Below are 19,180 nucleotides of genomic sequence, written 5' to 3'. Positions count from 1 at the left end.
GCTCAAACCTTGGGAGTGGATTGCTTGCTGGGTCCAGATATCATTGAGTCATTGACAGAACGATTTACTGCAAGTAAAATAGAACTATTGCTTTGTATCATAGAATTTTAGACTAAGACAGCGAAAAATGGACCTATGTTAAATCTTGATTGAGTAATATTGGTAACAGGCTGATAAACAGGCGCATTCAATTATGAAAGACGCGGGGCGATTTTAACCCAAGAAGCTATTGCAAGTCGCTAATGGAAATTATTAATACACAGGTTACTTGAGGTCACCAATGAAGGTTATTGAACAGTACACACTTGTTACCCAGGTTACTAAAGGTCACAAAGTTAGAAGGTCTTCTCACCGGATAATCTTGGAGGGCTGACATGAGGACTTCTAAGCAGCCTGACTGTTTTTTCGTGTAAACTATCGTCGGGGTACTCGTGAAGACGACCCAGTGTCACCTCGAGAAAGTGTCGATGCTTGATACAGAAAAAAGTGTTATTTGAGTGCGACAACTTCGCATTGACTGCACGGGTGGGATTGTACTGTAGGACCAGAGAACGAAAATGTGTTTACAGCTTGTGTATGGTAAGTCAAAGTTGTGACATAAGTGCTGAAAAAAAACAACAACACTTTTTAAAGGCACCATGCCACAAAATCGATTAGTTTACCTTCTTCATGTATAGTTCCATTTTTCTGTCCACATCAATGAGAGGTGCCTCCGACGCACTTGAGTTAAGCAGCTTTTCGTACATTTGCTTATATATGTGAGCCTGAAGCGAACAAAAAGTAAGTTCCTGTCCTCCACAAAACACAATAAATTGTTCTGTTTAAACCACCACATTACAATAGACAATTTCTTGTTAATAAATTGGATTACTCCAAATTTCTATTCGGAGAATCCTAATTTCAAAAATACACAATTCTTGTTTGTAAAACACCACAAACCTGACAAAAAGAAGCTTGTGGTATGGTTGCCTTCCCGTAAAAGGACAAAGCTTCATCATTCTTTTGCTCCTGAGCAGCTAACTCACCGTGGCACATGTACGCTTCAGACAAAAAGCTAAAACGCAACATATTGTTTGTTAATGAATCGCTATAGGCTTCAGCATTGGATTGGAGAGAGGTGCAGATTGCAAAAGGTCGTGATCGACGGAGAAGCGATTTCGAGTAAAACGAACCAAGCCTCGAGCCAGCGGGGGAAAAATCCGTAAGATGAAAAAATGACCGTTAAAACTAGCTTGACGAAATGATAGAAAAAAGCTAGGGTATCTTAAAAGAGATAATATCTTTACTGAAGAATTGGCAAAAGTAGGGTAATAGAATAAACTTCGAACTGCTTCCTTAGCTTCAAGCATTAATAGAAAACAACTAGGATATCATAAAGTATATTTTTACTTTCACATACAAAATAGTTGGCAAAACACACCAATAAAAAATTCACAGCACGTCTCTATTCATTGTTTCCACTTTGAACTTAGGCAAAAATATTCACTTTTTAGCGTTTTGTTCAGATGGTTCCGAGAACACCGTTGGAAAGAGACTATCCTTGGTTGCGGTTTGACTGGTGGTCACGCCTTCCGAAAGCCGAACAAGCTCCGGGATTGCGAGTGCCCAGTACATGGCAGACCTTCGCTGGTAAGCAAACCAGGCAGTGGATGCACCGATGTTCTTCTCAAGCATAGCCAAGGCCTGAGCATGTTTCAATATTAATTTTAACGGTATTGGTTAAACAAACTTTCAGTTAAAAGCATGAGCGATGTGACCACAGAGGTTAAACTCTTAACCAACTCACAAAGTTGCAGCTTTTGAAAACTGTGCTCGTTGAGATTACACAAAACGCAACGAGTTTTGTCTCAAACTGATCGACAAGACGGTAAATAAATGAAACATCTACAAACATGGCAAAGTTATCTTAAGTAATTCAAATATTTCGTTTGGAGTTTAACTGCGGATAAATATTTCACCAATAATCTCCAAGAAAAGTTATAATAATAATAAATATGTGTTTCGTACAGTATACAATTGATTGAAAAATGACAAACCTTAGCTGCAAAATACTTGGCCAGTTTTACTACGAGTGTTATTTCCAAACCGTGGTTGCCAATTCCCCGCAAGCACTGTAAGCCGCGTTGCATTACCGGCTTCAATTTCGAGGCAACCTTTGCACTGAAACAATGTGTAGTTGCATGAAAATGTTAGCCATACAGGTGCTTTTTGTGATTTTCTAGATTAACGTAAAACATCGGAATTAATCAAGTATATACCTTAATCTTGAAGGTCGTGATATGCTGCATGCGCAATCCCACCATTTGTCCTGAAAATAAATCAAAGGTTTTTCAGCAAGAGTTGATACAATAACTTCGGTCGTCAGTAACAAGGAAATGAATCAGCCCTTTCAATGTAATGTCAAACAATAAAAAGTTTTCTTTGTTATAATAGAATAAATCGTACCAAACTTTTGTTTTCAGCTTAAATAACACATGAAATATTGCACATTTTCCTGAAAGACAATTCTACTACCGTGATAAGTTTTTGCTTTGTAAAAAGCATGTTTTAAGCAACACGCAGTGCATTGTCAAATAACTAAATCGAACCAACTTTTCAATAAAATGCAACTACAAATGACCTGCAGTTCTGTGGTCAAACGCCGACAGAGCACCAGAGGCATGTCGGCGCATAACAAGACAAACTCATCGCTGCTGCTGAGATCCTTCCACACGGTAGACTTTTTATCCGTGGTGAAAACACAGGAGGCAATGAAGGCTTCAACGTCGAGAACATTCATTGTCAAGACAGCCGAGCTGGAAACACAGAATCACTCGTGACAGGACGGATGCCAATATCGGTTTCATAATGATTCTTAATCGTCTGACAATAAATAACACACTACAAAATTTGGATACGCAACTGCATACAGTGGGCTTCAATATGGATTGGTTTTGTCAGTTGGAGAACTACAAGCTGTCTCTGTTGCCGAGGGGCGCAGGTACATCACTGACGAAAAAAGTAATGCTGTACTCGAGAGTATAAATCTGAACTACCTTGATGCTCCTGAAGTCAGTTTTAGATTGGGGAATGCCTTTACAGTCCAAGGAAGGAAATCGACAAAACCTTCCAGTTCCATCCACTTCATTCCCAACCACACGAGCATCTTCAAGTCTTGGCATAGAGCCACATCTACAAGTAAGCCACATCTTAAAATCGCTAACGGTCAAATGCAGTCTACACTATTGCGGCGCGGCCGTTTCGAACCGACGTTCTAAAAAATGCCATTTTGGACTCTCGCGAACGTCCGCGCCGAAACGGTCATTTCTGAAACAGGCGCACGGAGACGATCATCTCCGAAGCGGCGACAACGAATAGGCTACCTGTACACCGAAACGGGCCATTCCGTTCAAAGGGACTTTTAATTTGAGATTTGCAAATTAAATGTTTTAATATATACCATGAAATTCAGAGTAAAGGACTTACTCTCGTCGTATTGCAGCATGGCAGATATCGAAGGAACTTCAATGGTGTCTGTCAAGACCTGGCCGCTGCATAAGAATGAAGAGTGGTCATCTCTGGACTGACCAAACAACTGTCCAAACACGATGTAACCAATCTAAAAAATAGAATTCAAAATGAATCACGACGCGACGGCCATTTTGGATGCGCTTACCAGCTAGAAATATCCGTTCTTTTCATATAAATTCAACATCTGCAAACAACCAGTGTAAAACGAACAGGTTTGGGTATTTGGGAAGATGCGCGCAGGGATGCGCAAAAAAAAAACAATGGTAAGGATTCGTTAAAACATATATTGGTTTTTAAACTGTATGGTGATAGAGGAAGATATAATGGTTGAGCTGAAAAAATTTATAAAAAGGACAAGTGCAGTGTTAAGTTGGAGAGGAAAGGTGCAGAGGCTTGTGATCGGTTGAGAGGGTATGATGAGGTGAAAAACTGGCCAACCCTGCGATGGTCTGAAAAGCTGGTGTGAAAGGAGTTATTGTCAAGATGCAACAATTTCATGCCAGCAGGCTTATAGTTCATAACTCACCGATTCTGAACCCTCAATTGAAGCGACCGTCATTTTCCATGATTCACCCGCTTTGTTTGCTAGAAGCCGAATCATGTGACTGCACTGGCTTAAACGAACACTTGCATTTTTTTGCAAACGCAAGGGAAGCATTGGCAATGACTTTCCGCAATGAACGGCCCATGCTGAGTATAATGTTGGTAGCGGCTTTGACAGACTGTATGAGTAGAAGAAGGTGGCCAGTTTTACCGCTTCTTTCCAGGAAAGGTGATTCTAAACATGCAGTGAGATATATCAACAGAAAATTAAACGCCTATGTACAAAACTACAGTGCTTCCATAATCCAATTAATCCATATATTGTACGTATTTTATATTGATTTTAGAAAGCTAAAGTTACCAGGTCCTGAGGTACAGCTACGTTGGCTTGGTGAATGAGGAGAGTGGCAATATGCCAGGAAATTTGTCCTTTCATTTCTTCTACTACCATTTTCCAGTCATTCGTCACATTACCATTAGACACATGGAGTAGGTATTGGTCCATTCTAAACAAAAAGTACAGTTGAGTTTCACTGAAAAAAATCTTAGAAACAATGTTTTCAATATTCTACGTAAAAAGTGGCGTTGCCTTGTGCGAAGTGAAACGTAGGCGCACCAATCTTCTACTCACTGCTGCAAGTACAGCGGAATTGATCATTTGGCAGTACTGTAACTGTGTGTTTACCAGCTCAACACTATGGCCCTGGATCTATGACTAAAATATATGACCATACAGTAATTCCCACTTATTAAGCTCACTTCGGGACTGGATTATGGGCTTATTAAGCGGGGTAAGATTCTCTGTCACTTATATACATTCAGTAATTCCAGACAGGACCAAATTGGGCTTAATAAGCAGGTGGGCGATGGGCGTATTGGCCTTTGGCTTAATAAGCGAGGACTATTGCACTTAAGTATCATAATACCACCAAGCACCCAATGAAATATACTTCGCTCAAAATACCATCTAAATCACCAGACGCCACAGTGTGAGCTCCTACAAATCATACACCAATGATATCTTCTTTTTAAATGCTTAGAAAAACAGCTGTAGATATCAATTAACTTAAACTAAGTAGAACTAAATTTTCAAGTCTTCTGGTATTGATTCAACAACAACCATGGCCAGTTGGCCACCTATAATAGTATATGGCTACAGAGGAAAATACTCTAATCACTCAGTTATAGGTCAAAACATTTCAGCGTTTATGTCGGCCGACGTTCAGTACACCAAACAAGCACGCCAACAAAACCTTCAAATTAAAACTAGACTGTAGTTTTCTTACAGAAGAAGCTTTTCAAAAGCTTTTGTTTGCTTGTTTTCTGCTATGCAGAGGGTTATGAGTCGTGAGAGTGCTTCCAGCAAAAGGCAGTGGATCAGAACATATTCTTGTGAAATGGATGACACTTTTAAGGAACCGATGAAATCCTATAATACCATATAAAATAAGTTAAATTTTGTGCTTAAAAAGTCAAAAGGTATAAAATGCAAAGTTTACAAGCATTTTACATGACATTTTGGCGTACGCCGTACATGTACAAACTAGTAGGTAAAGAAACCTATCCACAACAGCCCACCTTGTAAGTATTGACCACACAAGAACACCACTTGTAGTTGCTTTCAAACGAACCACTATCACGGATGTTAGAGATAGTGTTGCAATAGAGGTACGCATCTCGAATTCGCTCTTGGGTCTAAAATATATTGAACAATATATTTTACTAATTTTGGTCACCACTTGGTCAAACTTGACATGGCAGTAAGAGCTGTCCACCACCAACGCGTTTTTCACTCCATTACTGATACATATTATATAGCCTATCATGTCAAATTATTGTAACGATAATCGCTAAAATTTAAATATTTTTTTCATTCAGAAATATGCCGTACCTATAGAAGCTACATAATTTCATATCGTAAGAATCAAAATTTATGAAATCAAAAAACATATTAAAATTTACTTTCATAAAAGTGACGTATTGAATGTGAAGTGATGGGTCATTGGGGTTTATCTTCAGTTCTTTCAAAATAGCATCTTCTAGTGTTTGAGGAGAAGCTTCTTGTGCAAGCAAAAGTTCCATCTACAAATATGCATCTATGTTTTAAACAAAAGTTATTTAAACAGCAATCCACAAAGTACCAGTCCAGTACTGATGTTAACTTTATATATAAACTGCAAAAATGAAAAGTAGCCTGACGTAGATTTAATAAGCAAATTTAAACTGCATGAAAGTGAAGGAAAAGCTATTCCCAATGCAAATTTCTACAAAACATATCGAATCAACATACAAACACACAGTAGGCATACTTTCATTTTAAAAACAGTTGAATCCCCTGGCAAGGCAGCTGTTGCTTTGTCCAACCAAACTGTGGCCTTTGTGGGATTCTGAGTTGGACCGGGATTCAAAAACAATTCAGCAACATGCACGACCAAATCGTACTAGAAAAGTTCACAAAAACATGTTATAATATTTGTTAAATAAATTATAAATAGTTAACAGATTTTTTATATAATGATATTGGAATGAATACTGCAAAGTTCGGGTGATCATCAGGACAATTACCGTTTCTAATACTAGTTAAACTAGCTGGTATTTGAAATGACTTTGGTCTACAAAGTGCTGACAAAATCTACTTAGGTACTTAAAAACACAAGTAAAAATTAATGTATTTGTATATATAATATATTTATAATATTAGGTTACTAAAACACCAACTCTTCCCTACAGTATTACAATTCAAATCTACTATATATTCATATAATAGTAAAAAATAGTAGTCAACTTTCAAATTGCATTCATGGAATGCTGACATTTGCACAACAATCTAAAATCTTATCATAATTTATCAAAAAATCAATAATATTACTATAATTGTAGCATATTCAATTAATTTGGTTACATTGTAATTCCAGTTATATACATACATAAGGTTGAAACGGATCTAGTTCTGTTAAATTACAATTATGTTAATTGAGTTTACTCATTTTTGATTTTTTTTTCAAATAAAAACTGGTGAGTCAAAATAATGGAAAATCTTATTGGTCCAACAAACCTGATTAGGCTTAATGTGCAAAGATTGCTTGTAGCTTGCCAGTGCCGCTTTAAATTCAGACATTTTTTCATAGCATTCACCCAGTAGTCTGTGGGCTTGAGCATCTCTGTCATACTTTTGCAAATATTTAACTATCCATTCTGCTGCATTACTATATTTTCCGGTTTTATGCCACAAACGTCCAAAATATAATCCTTTTAGTGCAAGCTGCAAAGAAGTCAGAAATTATTCGTTTTTCCATACCTTTAGTTTATCGTATTTATCCATGTATAAGTCGCATTCGTGTATAAGTCGCACCCCAAAATTTGGCTCAAATATTGGTACAAAATTTTTTTTTAGCAAATTTTATTGAAAAGCAACAATCATCAATTCGCAAAAACAATAGTTTTGAAATAAAAAAATGCCGTACTTTCATGTCGCCACGTGTTTGCTTGCCGAGACGTGCCTTTTTCTCATTGCAATCAAGCGTGCCGCACACGCACATGCGAGATGTTCGCGTTAAAATTCACATGCATGCTGTGCAGTGAGCATGTTAATGCGATGCTTGCAATCCTCAAACGCAAAATAACAACGCTTAATAGCAGCGCTAACGCGCGATCTGTAGCATTTGTTTGTCAGAAGTTCAGAACCTTGTGTATAAGTTGCACCCTCGTGTATAAGTCACATTCCAACCTTTTTGGGCAAGATTTGGTGCAAAATTTTGTGACTTATACACGGATAAATACGGTATTTGTTGAATTGTAACCCGGTCTTCATTACATCAAACATTTACTGTATGAACTTGATGTACAACAAAAATGTGAACATGCTTTTTACATTGTGTGTGCAAAGATATGAGCAGAATTAAAGTGACGCAATAATAATTGTGATTTTGTAAAAATGTACATAATAAAATATGCAGCGGCTATTCTGACCATATATTGTAAATATAGCTTTAGAGGCCATATGCACCTGTTCACTCAAGCATGACGTATTTTGTCTCGCCTTCTCTTAACAACAAAAAACTGCGTTTATAACCTGTAAACTCAACAAATTTTAGCATGAATGTCCATGGCTTATAGCGACTGCATCGATCTCAGATTCCAAACGTTGGCAGTTTGACACTACCCATGAGCATTTTTTAAAACTTTATTGATAATAATGCTTTTTTGCTGCTTCCAGCTGTAACAATATAAATAATTATATATTTTTAATTTCCTTTAGTTGGAGAATTTCTCTTGATAAATTTCTTTTCGCCAAACGGTTTCACTATGTTTGCCGAACGAACTTGTATGTGATCTTTACTGCACAACTGTTTGCTCCAAGTTACTGGGTCAAATTTCTTTCCCTGTTATTTTCTAGCCAAGTTTACGAAAATAACAGATTTTATGCACTCTATTTTTACTGTCAACGAGTAAGTTTTGTGGCTGCAAAAATTAACAATACTTATTTCAAGAAAATAGTTTTATTACATGTATTATTTAATGGTTTTACTTTACCGTGCTTTTAATGCTACCACCTTCATAAGTTTATTAAAGCGTGCACAACTTTACACTTGGCGCTATGTTTGCACAAAAAGATAGAGCCAGTCAGCCTACAAAACACGCCTGAGTGCATAGTTGAAAATGAGATCATCTTCTTGCTTGAGAAAAGAGGGAAATATAGCCTCAGAGACTATATTCAAAATATAAGATAAATATAGCCTCTGCCAATAAAATAATACTGGTACCTCTCGTGGATTCGATGACTTGATGCTGTTTTCAATGATCTTTGACACATCTTCTATCGATGACATGCTAAGGATGAAATCCTCAAAAAGATATGATCAAACAAAACTTGAGTAAGCTACCGTACTGTCCAATGTGCTAATTTATGTAAAGATTTGTTGTCAATTTTACCACAAAAAATGACTAAACACACAACCTGAGAGAAAAATGATTAGGCAAAATTAAACGTAATGGCTATAGTTAGCCTACTATATATGATAACTACGGGCCATTTTTATTTTGATCTAAAAAAAATTTTTTTTGACTTTTATTTTTATCAAATTTTGACTTTATTTTGACCTAACAAAATTGCTTATTTGTAGAGGGCACAGTTTTTCCTTGAATTGATACCAATTACCCAAACATAATATTTTGTCGATTTTAATATTTTGTTGAAAAGTCAAGGTGTTTTATGGACAAACATAATCTCGACAAATCTGTCTAATTTTTGCTGAAGACTATTTAGCTTGATTAAAGGCATTTTTGTATTACAAAATGTCAGTAGGCTAATCCTAAAATATAAATTGTTGATTTCCAAAAAGACCACGTTTGTGAAAAGGGAGTGTTTTATAGGAATTATTTAAATACGTAACAATGAATAAACAAAGGACAATTTGCGATAAAAGTTACTGCTGATCTAAGTGGACATTGTGACATATTTCCTGCTTTTATGGGTTAATATGGTTTAATTGTGTCGCAGTTCCAGATTTACAATGCTTCCACGAGGATTTTGACAAAACTTACTCTCAAGAAACACAAAAAGTTTGTCAAAAGCCATAATTTGACAAATTTTGACTTTATTGAAAATTTTGACTTTATTGTCAATTTTGACTTTATTTTGACCTATATAGTTCTTAGAAACACTCCCCTAGGTGCTGAAAACAACTTTATTCTTTGATTCGTGGACACACATGGTCCTTAAAAAATTTTGATTTTATTGACTTTTGCGGGCCCTAATGGTAACCATAACCTTTCAAGCTAAGATGTTCTAGTTACGTCAGCATAAAGTTAATTTTTTTATTGACCAATTTCTGAGCAAAGATTAGCTACTTTCAAAAGCCTTGTAACTATCACTTCCAGTGCCAATTAGTGTTTGCATGTGAAATTCCATAGAACTTAAGTTGGGTGTAACCTAGTTCGTACCCTGAACAGTTCGTACCCTCAGTTCGTACCCTGAAAAAATTGAAAGAAAAAATTCAAAAAAGCCGAAGTTGCTGTTTGGAGTTTCCCCAAATAAACAAACTGAAAAGATCGATAGAAAAAAATAGAACAAAGCCGAAGTCGCTGATTGCAGTTTTTGTTTTTCCGCAGTTTCCGCAAACATTTTAAAATTTCCGGTAATGATCCTAAGAGTTTGCCGAAGTCGCTGATCGCAGTTTCCACAAACATTTTAAAAGGGTTAGGGTTAGGAAAAGATTGAGAGAAAAAATTTAAAAAAGCCGAAGTCGGTGATCGAAGTTTCCGCAAATATTTTAAAAGGGTTAGGGTTAGGAAAAGATTGAGAGAAAAAATTAAAAAAAGCCGAAGTTGCTGATCGCAGTTTCCGCAAACAAACTGAAAAGATCAAGAGAAAAAAATAAAACAAAGCCTAAGTCGCTGATGCTGATCGCACTTTCCGTTTTTCGCAGCTTCTGCAAACATTTTAAAATTTCCGGTAATGATCCTAAGAGTTTGCCGAAGTCGCTGATCGCAGTTTCTGCAAACATTTTAAAAGGGTTAGGGTTGAGAACGGAGTTTCCGCAAACATTTTAAAATTTCCGGTGATGATCCTGAGAGTTTTTGTTTGTTTGCGGAAACTGCAATTGTGCTATTTTTTCTCTCGATCTTTTCAGTGGAAAAATTTTAAAATGTTTGCGGAAACTGCGATCAGCGACTTCAGCTTTTTCTAATTTTTTCTCTCGATCTTTTTAGGGTATGAACTGAGGGTACGAACTGTTCAGGGTACGGTATGGTAGTTTGACACAATACGCAAATTTAACTTTTTTGGCAAAGTTGATTCAAATTTAAAGTGGTTTATTCGATAATAGTCGTGTTCGCTCCATTCAATCATTTTTGAGTTCCATTTGTAATTGTACTGTGTTCTCACAATGAACACCAACTAAAATTATTATATATAATATATATGTTATTTTTTGAATAAATATATACTGTTTTTAATGCTGCTTGCATTGGGGTGCAACCTAGTTCCGGAATGGCCGTTTCGGTGAGTCCGATTCGGTGAGTCCGATCCCTTAACGGGGGACTTTTTCAATTTTTTTTTTAAATTATTGGGTACCGTAGCCTAATTATCATTGCCGTTTTAGGGTTAGGGGGTTGGGGTTAGGGGTTAGGAACTCACCGAATCAGACTCACCGAATCGGACTCACCGAATAGTAGCAGACCCACCTAGTTTGTACCTTGAACCATTCGTACAGCCAGTTCGTACCCTGAAAAGATCGAGAGAAAAAATTAAAAAAAGCCGAAGTTGCTGATCGCAGTTTAATAGCACAAAGCCGAAGATCAGAGTTTCCCCAAACAATTTGAAACAAACTCGAGGGTTAGGGTTAGCAGAAACTGCGGAAAATTGTTTGCGGAAACTGCGATCAGCGAGGGTTAGAGCATAGATTACTCTATGGTTAGGGTAAAGGTTAGCGGAAACTGTGGAAAAATGTTTGAGGAAACTGCGATCAGCGAGGGTTAGAGCATAGATTACTCTATGGTTAGAATTAGGGTAAGGGTAAATGGAAACTGCGGAAAAAATTTTGCGGAAACTGCAATCAGCGAGGATTAGAGCATAGATTACTCTATGGTTAGAATTAGGGTAAGGGTTAACGAAAACTGCGGAAAAATGTTTGCGGAAACTGTGATCAGCGGACTTCGGTTTTGAGCTATTTTTTCTCTCAATCTTTTCAGGGGAAAAATTTTAAAATGATTGCGGAAACTGCGATCAGCGACTTCGGCTTTTTTAAATTTTTTTTCTTGATCTTTTCAAGGTACGAACTGACGGTCCAAACTGTTCATGGTACGAACTAGGTTGCATCCCTTGCATTGTAATAAAAGTTATTATTAATTGCTTCACTTTATCAACTATGTAAAGTATTTCAGAATTGTCTAAAAGAGGATGTACCGATATCCAAGTTTGCCAATAACATTGGGAGCTGGTATACAAGACCCCCCCCCCCCCCCCCGATAAATCATGACAACAGGAATTGACCAAAACATGTGGATTGAAGTGTGTGAACAGTAAAGCAAAGGTAAAGTAGTTTCACTCTATATGTTTGGTCGATTCCTGTCTTTGTCATGATTTACAAAGGGGGGGACTTGTACACCAGCTCCTAACATTGTAGCCTATATATGTATGCTCTAGTTCATTCCTTCTAATTTTGCTTTGGGGTCCTACAAATTACTCATAAGCACCATAAGTTACGTTGAATTATATTGATTGATTAAATTTTTATCCTCGGACTGGGAAAGCTTCTTGCAGAGCTTAATCCTGGCAGTTTCGCATACTTGTAGAGGCTTTGAATCGCTGACGCAGGCCCGGTCACCGAGATTGACAGAGTGAAGTTTCCGATTGTTGAAGTCTTGTTGCCGGGGAACTATTCCATCTAGAGATGTACCGATATATCGGTATCGGCATCGGTATCGGTGATATCGGCCATTTTTTTAGTATCGGTATCGGCATCGGTATCGGCAAAATTTGGCCGATACTGTGGCCGATACTAAACATGTGTAAAAAAGGCGTTTGCTGCGGATTTTCTGCAGAAGCAAAGATATAGATTTTTAAAGTTGTAACTAACATCACATTAAAGTAGAAAAATAACAACCTGAGGTTCAAATTTTCGATACCTCACACTCCCATGACTTCAGGCATTGTTTGCTTACAGTGATTCTTTCACTCAAACAAAACGTTTTGTTTCAGTGTCCTTTCCTGCTGTCGGCACGGGGCTGGGCGCTCACTGGTGCGGCGGGCTGTTGCGATTCGCTGGTCATAACGGTGTAGCTTCCACGCTAGCCATTTAGACCATCCGATCAACTATATGTTTCTCGGCAGCCGTTTTGTAGCAAGAATTGACATCGACAAGAATTGAAATGGCTAGTGTGGAAGCTACACCGTCGTGGTTGGCGGGTCGCGGCAGCTCGCTGAGCTGGTGAGTGCTCAGCCTTGTGCTGGTGGCCGGGGGGATGCTCCTTTCTTCGCAATGAGGTTGTCATCTTGGGCGCAACGGGCCCATTTAGATTGGTTTGGTGAGGATTCGTGGTCCCATTGCTTTCTTTTTGGGCCTACTTATTCTGCCATGACATTGTTTGGGCTTGGTGAGATAGGGTGGAAGTTGAATCGCCGACTGGTGGAGCCGGCTCGCTGGGGGCAGCTGAGTTGCATGAGTTTTTTGAGCGTTTGGCGGGGTAGGAGGCTGGGAGCGATGCAGAATTGTGCGTTTTTGCTACCTGGGTAGTCTTGGCCTGGCAAAAGCTTTTCAACCAAACAAGAAGCGCCCTTAGGTTGCACATTACTTGTCGAATAGTTTTTGTACGACTACACAAATTGGGTCTGCTACTATTCGGTGAGTCCGATTCGGTGAGTCCGATTCGGTGAGTCTGATTCGGTGAGTTACTAACTTCTAACCCCTAACCCAAACCCCTAACCCCTAACCCTGAAACGGCAATGATAATTAAGCTATGGTACCCGATAATTTAAAAAAAAAATTGAAAAAATCCCCCGTTAAGGGATCGGACTCACCGAATCGGACTAACCGAATCGGACTAACCGAATCGGACTCACCGAATCGGACTCACCGAATCGGACTCACCGAAACGGGCCATTCCGCACAAATCACTTGGTTTACATTTTACATCTTATTATCAATTATGATAGCCTATTTGGAGAGTTTGCACAAACACTTTTTTTTCAGAAACCCCAATTATGATGTAGGCTAATGTTTCTTCCCTTATACCCCAATCCTCAATTATGGTGGCCTTTCATTACTAAAACCTACTATTATGACACAACAATGCGGTTGAGATTGGATTCATGAATCTTTAATAAATTATGCCAATTGAAAGCTTGTTTTAATAGTTTTATGCAAGTAAGGTAAATCTTAGCATTTGATATAATACCTTGCAAATACCAAAATTGCTTCTTTTTGTAACACCAAAGTATCGGCCAAAATATCGGTATTAGTATCGGTATCGGCCTAAAAAAGTGATATCGGTATCGGGATCGGTATCGGCCAAAATATTGGTATCGGTACATCTCTAATTCCATCCATTAGATGCCGCTGAATGGAGAGCAGTCCTGAACGTGCGTTGCTCAAGCGCACACCCCGAGAGTCGAACCAGCGCCGCTTGATCTTGAAGCTTCTTCGTTCCAGAAGTGACACGCTAACCAATTGAGCTATAAGTCTGGTCGAATTACGTACCGTACCCATAAATCAATAGGAAGGTAACTCAGCCACAAACAACAGCTGTGCCATGCAACATTTAGCTTGAATGACAAAAGTTCTTTTAATTTGTCTGTCCCGTTAACTCAGTGGTTACATGTCCGGCTCAAAATCATGCGGCACTGGTTTGACTCTTGGAGTGTGTACTTGTGCAACACATTTCAGGACTGCTCTCCATTCAGCAGCACCTAGTGAACAGAATATTTCAACACTTCAACAATCGGAAAACTTCACTCTGCCAATTTCGGTAACATCGGCCGTGCGTCAAGAGCCTCTACAGTCTACAACTTACAAGTATGCGAAACTACAAGGAATAACCAATCAAGGTTTGTCAGTCCGAGGATAAAGATTCAAAACCAACCAATCAATTAAACGAATCATGCCCAATGTGGCAACTCCAGTCTTGTCTTGGCTGAAAGTCTGAAACCAGAAATCCAGAATCGAAAACAAGAAGTCAAGACTCAAGAACCATTTGCTTTGAGCAAGTAGTGTTTCTAACCAAAATTGATAAATAATTATGTTTGTATTTGTACAAGGAAATACGCCAAAATTTTAAACCAGCCGATGAGCCACTTAATTGAGTGGAAGGTCTGCTTGTATTGGATGATGAAACAAAAAAACTGGCTGCTCTAGTAGCCTTCCAGCTTAATCTGGGAACATCGTGAAGCCGGGATGGTAAAGGCTAGACCCTCGGCCCCAGAGGTTCACACGACGACGAGCTGTTAATTGCTAGGGAAAATGGTTTGATTTGGTTTTAAATCATTATCCGCGGACTGACAAATCCATTGATAGGTTATTCCTGGTAATTTCGCATACCGTACTTTTAAAGAATGAATGGTGGTCATTTAAACTAAAGGTTTTTGACGCAGGGCCGGTTACCGAGATACCGAGATTGCCGGTTACAGAGATCGGCAGCAGTGGCCGGGTGGTTAGCGCGTTGGGTTCGCAGTCGAGAGCCTGCATGTTCGATTCCAGCCACCCGCACTTGCTGTTGTTTCTTTGGGCTGGAAACTTTACGATAATTACCCAGTGATCGATTTCGAGTAATGGGTAGTACCAAATTTAAGTCACAAGTAGAGTAGACAACCGGAAACAGACATTGCCGTCGGCTGCAGCGTGGATCAGGTGTACGTCGGTAGGCGTACACCGATGAATAGCGCTCAAGTCCACTTTTCCGCAATGCAGGATAAAGATATGACAAACAAAAAAAAATTGACAGAGTGAATTTTTCCGATTGTTGAAGTATTGTTGCCAAGGAATTATTCTATCCATTAGGTGCCGCTGAATGGCGAGCAGTCCTTAGAATGCGTTGCTCAAGCGCACACCCCGAGAGTTGAACCAACGCCACTTGATCTTGAAGCTTCTTCGTTCACGAAGTCAAGCGCTAACCAAGTGAGCCATTGGCCTTTAAAGCAAGCCTTAAAAGTATAAATTAAAGCAAGAATAGTTAATTATAGGGATTCAAACAGCAACAACCGACCCTTTTTTCGTCCATAAAGATTGTGGCTAAAACGTCTACTTTTGGTCGTTTAAGATTTCTTGAAATGGAAAGAACGAACTTGAAAAGAACGCTTCTATGTCGAACCTTCGAGATACATGAAACGACATGGTTCGACACCGCTCCAGAGTACGCAGCTGTAGGCCTATGTTAGAAAGACATTTAATGATAAGTTAATGGATGAAAATAGACTAGGCCGATGTCTCTTTGCTTCCTTTCTGTTGTGTGACATTTGCAATTGCAGTGTGGCTACCATGTGTTGTCGCAGTGGGGCCAAATTAAAGTTAGATTATAATTTTTATCCAGACGATCTCCTTTTTATAGGATAGCCTACGGTAGCTCGGAAATACTTTTAAATAACAAATTTCAAGAGCGCATGGTTAAGCTAATCATACAAACTTTGTTAAAAAATGACCAACTGTGAATCTAAAGCAGCGGTTGTTGTCACGGACCCCTTTAGACAAATTATTAATTCTGCGGACCCCTACCTAAATTTTTCCTGAAACTCAATTAACATAGGCCTACTATTGACTATAGCAAAGAAATTTTTTTTCATACGACTCAGTTCAATCACAGTACCGTACTATTGACTATTGCAATTATTATGCTACTCAACTACTGTACTGTGTCATATTGCATTGCCACTGTGACTCCTGCGACAAATATCAGGTTAAACAGTTGCTCAAATAAGAAAATGAATGGATTGTTTAAAAAATGTCAGCAGTATTTGAATATTAAGGTGACCCAAAGTGCCATGCCGAAACTTTTTCAACGTAAGCAAATTTAATGAGAGGGTTGTTGTTGCCTTTCCTGAACTAAACGACTGAACTGCGGTTGAGTTTTTGACAATGCAACACGCATGTCATCTTCAACGTCCACTGTCCAGGCAATTTCGATGTTGTTTTTATTGTAACAAGAGCTGAGAATCCTGCCTCGCAAAGGTTAAGTGGTTATGAATGATAACAAAACAATAATCGCTTGCTTTGCCAAGAATGGATAGGTTTGCAGTTGTCAGCAGCAAAATTCTTCCACAGTTTTTGAATGAAACTCAATGCGTAGGCTAATAACTCTTTTGATCTCAAATCAATTAGGCCATCTTCACTGAGATCGTCATCGGGTTGTTCAAGTCAAAAAGAAAAGGATTTCGAATCCATGTTTCAACTTCGTTCGGCAGGTGTTCTAAGTTAAAATATAACGTTGAAATGAGATTTGCAGGGTTTCAAGTGTGCGCAAAATTTTTCCCTCATGGAGATCAAAAGAGTGCATTCTCTTTGAGTTTTATCCATATCCCTGGTTTCATCCATCAAGATAAGATCTTCTAACATTGGAAAGTTAGCGTAATTACCTGCTTCCAATCTGCGTTTCTAACTTGGCTAAAAACGCTGTCAGCTTTTCAGCTGCATCAATTATTGTCACACCTGGTCCTTGAATGCGATTAACATTGTTAATATGACCGAAAGTATCGGCTAAGTAGGCCATGCCGTATAGAAAACTTTTACTCTCAAACAATTTTGAGAAGGAAATTCCTTTTGCTTTCAAAAGAGTTGATTCCTCATTTTTTAGCTGCCGCAGTTTTAAAACTTCTCTAGATAACCAATGTACCTCAGAATGATACAAAAGTAGGCCTACTCCGAAATCTGACTCTAATTCTTGAGAGCGCTTTAAAAGTACGGTGGTTTACAGATCTGCTTTTGACGAAATTAACAACTTTCACGCAATTCGTCAGAATTTCTTTGAGACTTGCTGGTAAGGTTTTTGCTGCTAATAAGGCGTACCTGTGCAAAAAGCAATGGGTAACAACCACGCGAGGAGCTTCGTTTTTTACTAAAGCAGCAAATCCGGATTTGTTCCCGAGCATAGCTGGTGCTCCATCCGTGCATATAGAACAAAGTTGTTTTTTTTCCAAAATTCTTCAAGGTAATCACGGACCCCCAAATGCTTTCTCACGGACCCCAGGTTGGGAACCACTGATCTAAAGCAATCTATGATCAAAGGTTAAAGCAATTGTGTCATGAAAGACAATGATCCAACCAGGTGTCTAAATTTCATTTAAAATGATTTTCAAACTTTTGCAAAGCTTAGGAGTAGGCTCAGGCCCGGATTTAGGGGGGGGGGCAGAGGGGGCAGGTGCCCCGGGCCCCCCGACTTTTGAAGGGCCCCCTACGTGGAAAAAAATGTGATTTTGTGTTATTTTTTCTTTCTTTCAGCCTTTGAAGTTTCTGCAAAGTGCTGGATTGGTGCTACTGTAGACGCAGAAGTGGTTTTTCGCGCCGTAGGCTTGAAAATTTTTTTTGCAGGGGGGCCATTCGATCTAAAAGTGCCCCGGCCCCCCATCAGCTAAATCCGGCCCTGGGTAGGCTAAACGAAAACAAAGTCGTTTGCCTATCAAGTTTCATGTAGGCTACAATACATTTGTGTGTGAAAAAAGCAGGAAAAAAGTCCCAAAAATTATAACGATTTTAATTTTTTTCTGCCAACTGACCAATGGAAAACTCAATGGAATTTATTTTATCACGACGAAGTCACTGCCAAAGCTCTATAAGCAGGGCCGGATTTAGCTGATGGGAGGCCCGGGGCACTTTTAGATCGGGGGCCCCCGTGCAAAAAAAAACCTCTACGTCTACAGTAGCATTAATCCAGCACTGCACAGCGTTTTGCAGAAACTTCAAAGGTTGAAAGAAAGAAAAAATAACACAAAATCACATTTTTTCCACGTAGGGGTTTTTCAAAAGTCGGGGGGCCCGGGGCACCTGCACCCCTAAATCCGGGCACTAACTTAGGCCTATTTGTTTGCATCGGTGAACATCGGGAGGAGAAAAAACATGCTCTTATGGAGTTCAAAGTAGAAGAGAACTCCACGAGAAGCAAATTTTTGAACTGATGCGACTGTAACGACATTAGAGCAAAGCTATCTTGGGCTGCAGGTTTTAGTAGCAGGCTAAGCTTACCGTGGTCCTTGGTGGAAACTTAGCCTACTACTTAAATTTTGCTTTCATCCTGAATCGTTGGCCTATTGCTTCAATACTTGACTCTTGAGGTGTTTCTATTTTTTGACAGTCCAATAGCTGATTAAAATGTTATATTTAGTAGGGCTGCATGTGCGTTAAATTAAGTTTGTACCTTTTTCAGACCCTTAGGCTACTGCAGTGGCCTACATAGCTAAGGCTTCAGTATAATGCCAAAATGTAATATTGTACGTTATGATGATGTGTGACAAAACGTTTGTCGAAAAAATTAGAAATGTATTGAAAAAGTGGACGAATGTAAAAACGTTGAGGAGTTGGTTACTTGCGTGGACATCGTCTGAGATGGTCTGGATATCTTGAACGAATGAATGAGAACATTTTGACAAAGCGAATTTGGAACAAGATAGTGACAGGTAAAATGAGGCAGAGAAGACTAAAGAAAA

At 38.8% G+C, this 19,180-nt stretch overlaps 1 protein-coding gene across 1 annotated transcript in view; it reads right to left on the bottom strand.

Annotated features, from left to right (window-relative positions):
- Positions 1-9,766, bottom strand: part of LOC145781669 (E3 SUMO-protein ligase RanBP2-like) — a 36,505-nt gene extending 26,739 nt beyond the window's left edge. The window contains exons 1-19 of the mRNA XM_082593344.1: positions 9,740-9,766; positions 8,817-8,897; positions 7,109-7,315; positions 6,363-6,494; positions 6,016-6,135; positions 5,632-5,748; positions 5,340-5,482; positions 4,433-4,559; positions 4,037-4,288; positions 3,466-3,598; positions 3,033-3,171; positions 2,621-2,795; positions 2,259-2,308; positions 2,037-2,160; positions 1,487-1,683; positions 940-1,054; positions 663-764; positions 353-470; positions 9-67 (exon numbers count right to left, since the gene is read on the bottom strand). Of these exons, the coding sequence (XP_082449470.1) occupies positions 9-67; positions 353-470; positions 663-764; positions 940-1,054; positions 1,487-1,683; positions 2,037-2,160; positions 2,259-2,308; positions 2,621-2,795; positions 3,033-3,171; positions 3,466-3,598; positions 4,037-4,288; positions 4,433-4,559; positions 5,340-5,482; positions 5,632-5,748; positions 6,016-6,135; positions 6,363-6,494; positions 7,109-7,315; positions 8,817-8,897; positions 9,740-9,766 (2,418 nt within the window). The remainder of the gene's footprint in view (positions 1-8; positions 68-352; positions 471-662; positions 765-939; positions 1,055-1,486; positions 1,684-2,036; positions 2,161-2,258; positions 2,309-2,620; positions 2,796-3,032; positions 3,172-3,465; positions 3,599-4,036; positions 4,289-4,432; positions 4,560-5,339; positions 5,483-5,631; positions 5,749-6,015; positions 6,136-6,362; positions 6,495-7,108; positions 7,316-8,816; positions 8,898-9,739) is intronic.
- Between the last annotated feature and the right edge of the window lie 9,414 nt (positions 9,767-19,180).

The sequence above is a fragment of the Aplidium turbinatum genome, chromosome 13 (assembly GCF_918807975.1).
Source record: "Aplidium turbinatum chromosome 13, kaAplTurb1.1, whole genome shotgun sequence".
NCBI classification, from domain to species: Eukaryota; Metazoa; Chordata; class Ascidiacea; order Aplousobranchia; family Polyclinidae; genus Aplidium; species Aplidium turbinatum.
This window is presented reverse-complemented; position numbering and strand designations above follow the sequence as displayed.